The sequence below is a fragment of the Bombina bombina genome, chromosome 6, assembly GCF_027579735.1.
Source record: "Bombina bombina isolate aBomBom1 chromosome 6, aBomBom1.pri, whole genome shotgun sequence".
In the NCBI taxonomy this organism is placed as follows: domain Eukaryota; kingdom Metazoa; phylum Chordata; class Amphibia; order Anura; family Bombinatoridae; genus Bombina; species Bombina bombina.
Window position 1 is genome coordinate 7,092,063 of NC_069504.1, and position 9,631 is coordinate 7,101,693.

At 47.8% G+C, this 9,631-nt stretch overlaps 1 protein-coding gene across 1 annotated transcript in view; it reads left to right on the forward strand.

The window, feature by feature from the left end:
* Positions 1-9,631, forward strand: part of LOC128662523 (rab-like protein 2A) — a gene marked incomplete in the record, with an annotated part of 306,732 nt that overhangs the window by 254,950 nt on the left and 42,151 nt on the right. Inside the window, 1 exon segment of the mRNA XM_053716303.1 lies at positions 8,412-8,523. Within this exon segment, the coding sequence (XP_053572278.1) occupies positions 8,412-8,523 (112 nt within the window).

Sequence of the window (9,631 nt, forward strand, 5' to 3'; positions counted from 1 at the left end):
TGTAGCATTGCCCTATACACAGACAATCTCTGTATAACTGCAGAATGCACTCCTGGTCTCCTGTCCCTCTGGGGGTGACACGTGAGACTCACTGTAGCATTGCCTTATACACAGATAATCTCAGTATAACTGCAAAATACACTCCTGGTCTCCTGTCCCTCTGGGGGTGACACGTGAGACTCACTGTAGCATTGCCCTATACACAGACAATCTCAGTATAACTTCAGTATGTACTCCTGGTCTCCTGTCCCTCTGGGGGTGACATGTGAGACTCACTGTAGCATTTCCCTATACACAGACAATCTCAGTATAACTGCAGTATGCACTCCTGGTCTCCTGTCCCTCTGGGGGTGACATGTGAGACTCACTGTAGCATTGCCCTATACACAGACAATCTCAGTATAACTTCAGTATGTACTCCTGGTCTCCTGTCCCTCTGGGGTTGACATGTGAGACTCACTGTAGCATTGCCTTATACACAGATAATCTCAGTATAGCTGCAGAATACACTACTGGTCTCAAGTCCCTCTGGGGTAACACGTGAGTCTCACTGTAGCATTGCCCTATACACAGACAATCTCAGTATAACTACAGTACGAACTCCTGGTCTCATGTCCCTCTGGGGGTGACATGTGAGACTCACTGTAGCATTGTCCTATACACAGAATATCTCAGTATAACTGCAGTATGCACTCCTGGTCTCTTGTTCCTCTGGGGGTGACACGTGAGACTCACTGTAGCATTGCCCTATACACAGACAATATCAGTATAACTGCAGTATGCACTCCTGGTCTCCTGTCCCTCTGGGGTGACATGTGAGACTCACTGTAGCATTGCCCAATACACAGACAATCTCAGGATAACTGTAGTATGCACTCCTGGTCTCCTGTCCCTCTGGGGGTAACACGTGAGACTCACTGTAGCATTGCCCTATACACAGACAATCTCAGTATAACTGCAGTATGTTCTCCTGGTCTCCTGTCCCACTGGGGTAACACGTAAGACTCACTGTAGCATTGCCCTATACACAGACAATCTCAATATAACTGCATTATGTACTCCTGGTCCCCTGTCCCTCTGGGGTAACACGTCAGACTCACTGTAGCATTGCCCTATACACAGACAATCTCAGTATAACTGCAGTATGCACTCCTGGTCTCCTGTCCCTCTGGGGGTGACATGTGAGACTCACTGTAGCATTGCACAGACAATCTCAGTATAACTGTAGTATGTACGCCTGGTCTCCTATCCCTCTGGGCGTGACATGTGAGACTCACTGTAGCATTGCCCTATACATAGACAATCTCAGTATAACTTCAGTATGTGCTTCTGGTCTCCTGTCCCTCTGGGGGTGACATGTGAGACTCACTGTAGCATTGCCCTATACACAGACACTCAGTATAAATTCAGTATGCACTCCTGGTCTCCTGTCCCTCTGGGGGTGACATGTGAGACTCACTGTAGCATTGCACAGACAATCTCAGTATAACTGTAGTATGTACGCCTGGTCTCCTATCCCTCTGGGGGTGACACGTGTGACTCACTGTAGCATTGCCCTATACACAGACAATCTCAGTATAACTGCAGTATGTACTCCTGGTCTCCTGTCCCTCTGGGGGTGACATGTGAGACTCACTGTAGCATTACCCTATACACAGACAATCTCAGTATAACTGCAGTATGCACTCCTGGTCTCCTGTCCCTCTGGGGGTGACATGTGAGACTCACTGTAGCATTACCCTATACACAGACAATCTCAGTATAACTGCAGTATGCACTCCTGGTCTCCTGTCCCTCTGGGGATGACATGTGAGACTCACTGTAGCATTGCCCTATACACAGACAATCTCAGTATAACTGTAGTATGTACTCCTGGTCTCCTGTCCCTCTGGGGGTGACATGCGAGACTCACTGTAGAATTGCCCTATACACAGACAATCTCAGTATAACTTCAGTATGTACTCCTGGTCTCCTGTCCCTCTGGGGGTGACATGTGATGCTCACTGTAGCATTACCCTATACACAGACAATCTCAGTATAGCTGCAGTATGCACTCCTGGTCTCCTGTCCCTCTGGGGGTGACATGTGAGACTCACTGTAGCATTGCCCTATACACAGACACTCAGTATAAATTCAGTATGCACTCCTGGTCTCCTGTCCCTCTGGGTGTGACATGTGAGACTCACTGTAGCATTGCCCTATACACAGACAATCTCAGTATAACTGCAATATGTACTCCTGGTCTCCTGTCCCTCTGGGTGTGACATGTGAGACTCACTGTAGCATTGCCCTATACACAGACAATCTCTGTATAACTGCAGTATGTACTCCTGGTCTCCTGTCCCTCTGGGGGTGTCATGTGAGACTCAATGTAGCATTGCCCTATACACAGACAATCAGTATAACTGCAGTATGCACTCCTGGTCTCCTGACCCTCTGGGTGTGACATGTGAGACTCACTGTAGCATTACCCTATACACAGACAATCTCAGTATAACTGCAGTATGCACTCCTGGTCTCCTGTCCCTCTGGGTGTGACATGTCAGACTCACTGTAGCATTGCCCTATACACAGACAATCTCAGTATAACTGCAGTATGCACTCCTGGTCTCCTGTCCCTCTGGGGGTGACACCTGAGACTCACTGTAGCATTGTCCTATACACAGACAATCTCAGTATAACTGCAGTATGTTCTCCTGGTCTCCTGTCCCTCTGGGGGTGACACGTGAGACTCACTGTAGCATTGTCCTATACACAGACAATCTCAGTATAACTGCAGTATGCACTCCTGGTCTCCTGTCCCTCTGGGGGTGACACCTGAGACTCACTGTAGCATTGCCCTATACAGAGACAATCTCAGTATAATTGCAGTATGCACTCCTGGTCTCCTGTCCCTCTGGGGGTGACACCTGAGACTCACTGTAGCATTGTCCTATACACAGACAATCTCAGTATAACTGCAGTATGTACTCCTGGTCTCCTGTTCCTCTGGGGGTGACATGTGAGACTCACTGTAGCATTGCCCTATACAGAGACAATCTCAGTATAATTGCAGTATGCACTCCTGGTCTCCTGTTCCTCTGGGGGTGACATGTGAGACTCACTGTAGCATTGCCCTATACACAGACAATCTCAGTATAACTGCAGTATGTACTCCTGGTCTCCTGTCCCTCTGGGGGTGACACCTGAGACTCACTGTAGCATTGTCTTATACACAGACAATCTCAGTATAACTGCAGTATGCACTTCTGGACTCCTGTCCCACTGGGGTAACACGTGAGACTCACTGTAGCATTGTCCTATACACAGACAATCTCAGTATAACTGCAGTATGCACTTCTGATCTCCTGTCCCACTGGGGTAACACGTGAGACTCACTGTAGCATTGCCCTATACACAGACAATCTCAGTATAACTGCAGTATGTACTCCTGGTCTCCTGTCCCTCTGGGGGTGACACCTGAGACTCACTGTAGCATTGTCCTATACACAGACAATCTCAGTATAACTGCAGTATGCACTTCTGGACTCCTGTCCCACTGGGGTAACACGTGAGACTCACTGTAGCATTGTCCTATACACAGACAATCTCAGTATAACTGCAGTATGCACTTCTGGTCTCCTGTCCCTCTGGGGGTGACACGTGAGACTCACTGTAGCATTGCCCTATACACAGACAATCTCAGTATATTTGCAGTATACACTCCTGGTCTCCTGTCCCTCTGGGGGTGACATGTGAGACTCACTGTAGCATTGCCCTATACACAGACAATCTCAGTATAACTGCAGTATGCACTCCTGGTCTCCTGACCCTCTGGGGGTGACATGTGAGACTCACTGTAGCATTGTCCTATACACAGACACTCTCAGTATAACTGCAGTATGTACTCCTGGTCTCCTGTCCCTCTGGGGGTGACATGTGAGACTCACTGTAGCATTGTCCTATACACAGACAATCTCAGTATAACTTCAGTATGTACTCCTGGTCTCCTGTCCTTCTGGGGGTGACATGTGAGACTCACTGTAGCATTGCCCTATACACAGACAATCTCAGTATAACTGCAGTATGCACACCTGGTCTCCTGTCCCTCTGGGGGTGACATGTGAGACTCACTGTAGCATTGCCCTATACACAGATAATCTCAGTATAACTGCAGTGTGCACTCCTCGTCTGCTGTCCTTCTGGGGGTGACATGTGAGACTCACTGTAGCATTGCCCTATACACAGACAATCTCAGTATAACTGCAGTATGTACTCCTGGTTTCCTGTCCCTCTGGGGTGACATGTGAGACTCACTGTAGCATTGCCCTATACACAGATAATCTCAGTATAACTACAGTATGTACTCCTGGTCTCCTGTCCCTCTGGGGGTGACATGTGAGACTCACTGTAGCATTGCCCTATACACAGATAATCTCAGTATAACTGCAGTATGCACTCCTGGTCTCCTGTCCCTCTGGGGGTGACATGTGAGACTCGCTGTAGCATTGCCCTATACACAGACAATCTCAGTATAACTGCAGTATGTACTCCTGGTCTCCTGTCCCTCTGGGGGTGACACGTGAGACTCACTGTAGCATTGCCCTATACACAGACAATCTCAGTATAACTGCAGTATGTTCTCCTGGTCTCCTGTCCCTCTGGGGGTGACACGTGAGACTCACTGTAGCATTGCCTTATACACAGATAATCTCAGTATAACTGCAAAATACACTCCTGGTCTCCTGTCCCTCTGGGGGTGACACGTGAGACTCACTGTAGCATTGCCCTATACACAGACAATCTCAGTATAACTTCAGTATGTACTCCTGGTCTCCTGTCCCTCTGGGGGTGACATGTGAGACTTACTGTAGCATTTCCCTATACACAGACAATCTCAGTATAACTGCAGTATGCACTCCTGGTCTCCTGTCCCTCTGGGGGTGACATGTGAGACTCACTGTAGCATTGCCCTATACACAGATAATCTCAGTATAGCTGCAGAATACACTACTGGTCTCAAGTCCCTCTGGGGTAACACGTGAGTCTCACTGTAGCATTGCCCTATACACAGACAATCTCAGTATAACTACAGTACGAACTCCTGGTCTCATGTCCCTCTGGGGGTGACATGTGAGACTCACTGTAGCATTGTCCTATACACAGAATATCTCAGTATAACTGCAGTATGCACTCCTGGTCTCTTGTTCCTCTGGGGGTGACACGTGAGACTCACTGTAGCATTGCCCTATACACAGACAATATCAGTATAACTGCAGTATGCACTCCTGGTCTCCTGTCCCTCTGGGGTGACATGTGAGACTCACTGTAGCATTGACCAATACACAGACAATCTCAGGATAACTGTAGTATGCACTCCTGGTCTCCTGTCCCTCTGGGGGTAACACGTGAGACTCACTGTAGCATTGCCCTATACACAGACAATCTCAGTATAACTGCAGTATTTACTCCTGGTCTCAAGTCCCTCTGGGGGTGACACGTGAGACTCACTGTAGCATTGCCCTATACACAGACAATCTCAGTATAACTGCAGTATGTTCTCCTGGTCTCCTGTCCCACTGGGGTAACACGTAAGACTCACTGTAGCATTGCCCTATACACAGACAATCTCAATATAACTGCATTATGTACTCCTGGTCCCCTGTCCCTCTGGGGTAATACGTCAGACTCACTGTAGCATTGCCCTATACACAGACAATCTCAGTATAACTGCAGTATGTACTCCTGGTCTCCTGTCCCTCTGGGGGTGACATGTGAGACTCACTGTAGCATTGTCCTATACACAGACAATCTCAGTATAACTACAGTATGTACTCCTGGTCTCCTGTCCCTCTGGGGGTGACATGTTAGACTCACTGTAGCATTTCCCTATACACAGACAATCTCAGTATAACTGCAGTATGCACTCCTGGTCTCCTGTCCCTCTGGGGGTGACATGTGAGACTCACTGTAGCATTGCCCAATACACAGACAATCTCTGGATAACTGCAGTATGCACTCCTGGTCTCCTGTCCCTCTGGGGGTGACATGTGAGACTCACTGTAGCATTGCCATATAAATTGACAATCTCAGGATAACTGCATTATGCACACCTGGTCTCCTGTCCTTCTGGGGGTGACATGTGAGACTCACTGTAGCATTGCCCAATACACAGACAATCTCAGTATAACTGCAGTATGCACACCTGGTCTCCTGTCCCTCTGGGGGTGACATGTGAGACTCACTGTAGCATTGCCCTATACACAGATAATCTCAGTATAACTGAAGTATGCACACCTGGTCTCCTGTCTCTCTGGGGGTGACATGTCAGACTCACTGTAGCATTGCCGTATAAATTGACAATCTCTGTATAACTGCAGAATGCACTCCTGGTCTCCTGTCCCTCTAGGGGTGACATGTGAGACTCACTGTAGCATTACCCTATACACAGACAATCTCAGTATAGCTGCAGTATACACTCCTGGTCTCCTGTCCCTCTGGGGGTGACACGTGTGACTCACTGTAGCATTGCCCTATACACAGACAATCTCAGTATAACTGCAGTATGTACTCCTGGTCTCCTGTCCCTCTGGGGGTGACATGTGAGACTCACTGTAGCATTGCCCTATACACAGATAATCTCAGTATAACTGTAGTATGCACTCCTGGTCTCCTGTCCCTCTGAGGGTGACATGTGAGACTCACTGTAGCATTGCCCTATACACAGACAATCTCAGTATAACTGCAGTATGCACACCTGGTCTCCTGTCCCTCTGGGGGTGACATGTGAGACTCACTGTAGCATTGCCCTATACACGGATAATCTCAGTATAACTGCAGTGTGCACACCTGGTCTCCTGTCCCTCTGGGGGTGACATGTGAGACTCACTGTAGCATTGCCCTATACACAGACAATCTCAGTATAACTGCAGTATGTACTCCTGGTTTCCTGTCCCTCTGGGGTGACATGTGAGACTCACTGTAGCATTGCCCTATACACAGACAATCTCTGTATAACTGCAGAATGCACTCCTGGTCTCCTGTCCCTCTAGGGGTGACATGTGAGACTCACTGTAGCATTACCCTATACACAGACAATCTCAGTATAGCTGCAGAATGCACTCCTGGTCTCCTGTCCCTCTGGGGGTGACATGTGAGATTCACTGTAGCATTGCCCAATACACAGACAATCTCAGTATAACTGCAGTATGTACTCCTGGTCTCATGTCCCTCTGGGGGTGACATGTGAGACTCACTGTAGCATTGCCCTATACACAGACAATCTCAGTATAGCTGCAGTATGCACTCCTGGTCTCCTGTCCCTCTGGGGGTGACATGTGAGACTCACTGTAGCATTGCCGTATAAATTGACAATCTCAGTATAGCTGCAGTATGCACTCCTGGTCTCCTGTCCCTCTGGGGGTGACATGTGAGACTCACTGTAGCATTGCCATATAAATTGACAATCTCAGGATAACTGCAGTATGCACACCTGGTCTCCTGTCCCTCTGGGGGTGACATGTGAGACTCACTGTAGCATTGCCCTATACACAGACAATCTCTGTATAACTGCAGAATGCACTCCTGGTCTCCTGTCCCTCTAGGGGTGACATGTGAGACTCACTGTAGCATTACCCTATACACAGACAATCTCAGTATAGCTGCAGTATGTACTCCTGGTCTCCTGACCCTCTGGGGTAACATGTGAGACTCACTGTAGCATTGTCCTATACACAGACAATCTCAGTATAACTGCAGTATGTGCTCCTGGTCACCTGTCCCTCTGGGGGTGACATGTGAGACTCACTGTAGCATTGTCCTATACACAGACAATCTCAGTATAACTGCAGTATGCACTCCTGGTCTCCTGTCCCTCTGGGGGTTACATGTGAGACTCACTGTAGCATTGCCCAATACACAGACAATCTCAGTATAACTGCAGTGTGCACTCCTGGTCTCCTGTCCTTCTGGGGGTGACATGTGAGACTCACTGTAGCATTGCCCAATACACAGACAATCTCAGTATAGCTGCAGTATGCACTCCTGGTCTCCTGTCCCTCTGGGGGTGACATGTGAGACTCACTGTAGCATTGTCCTATACACAGACAATCTCAGTATAACTGCAGTATGCGCTCCTGGTCTCCTATCCCTCTGGGGGTGACATGTGAGACTCAGTGTAGCATTACCCTATACACAGAATATCTCAGTATAACTGCAGTATGCACTCCTGGTCTCCTGTCCCTCTGGGGGTGACACCTGAGACTCACTGTAGCATTGTCCTATACACAGACACTCAGTATAACTGCAGTATGTACTCCTGGTCTCCTGACCCTCTGGGGGTGACATGTGAGACTCACTGTAGCATTGTCCTATACACAGACAGGCATCCTGTTTCATGTAAATCACATTAAGGTCACCTTTTGTCACTCCAGGTGTTTGACGTGCAGCGTAAAATCACATACAAAAACCTCAACACATGGTACCAGGAGCTGCGTGAGTTCCGACCCGAAATTCCCTGTATTGTCGTGGCTAATAAGATTGATGGTAAGAACCTTTGTAATCACACGTGGAGATATGCACACACAATACAAAGTGTTTTGGTAGATACACAGACAGTGCATACACACGCGCTGATTGAGGAAACACTCATACACATGTAAACATAAGCATGTACTGCTTGTGGAAACGCGCACACACAACTACACTTGGGTAAATGCACACACGCAGATAACACTTTAGAAAACTCACAGTTCCTGACATGCATACACACACTTACACACATACTGCTGACAGTGACATACAGACTTACACACATACTGCTGACAGTGACACACACACACACTTACACACATACTGCTGACAGTGACACACACACACACTTACACACATACTGCTGACAGTGACACACTTACACACATACTGCTGACAGTGACACACATACTGCTGACAGTGACACACATACACACATACTGCTAACAGTGACACACACACTTACACACATATTGCTGACAGTGACACACACACACTTACACACATACTGCTGACAGTGACACACACATACTGCTGACAGTGACACACACACACACTTACACACATACTGCTGACAGTGACACACACTTACACACATACTGCTGACAGTGACATACAGACTTACACACATACTGCTGACAGTGACACACACACACACATACTGCTGACAGTGACACACACACACACTTACACACATACTGCTGACAGTGACACACTTACACACATACTGCTGACAGTGACACACATACTGCTGACAGTGACACACATACTGCTGACAGTGACACACATACTGCTGACAGTGACACACATACACACATACTGCTAACAGTGACACACACACTTACACACATATTGCTGACAGTGACACACACACACTTACACACATACTGCTGACAGTGACACACACTTACACACATACTGCTGACAGTAACATACACAGACTTACACACATACTGCTGACAGTGACATACACACACACTGCTGACAGTGATACACACTTACACACATACTGCTGACAGTGACATACACACACACTTACACACATACTGCTGACAGTTACGCACACACACACGCACACACATACTGCTGACAGTGACATACACACATACTGCTGATAGTGACA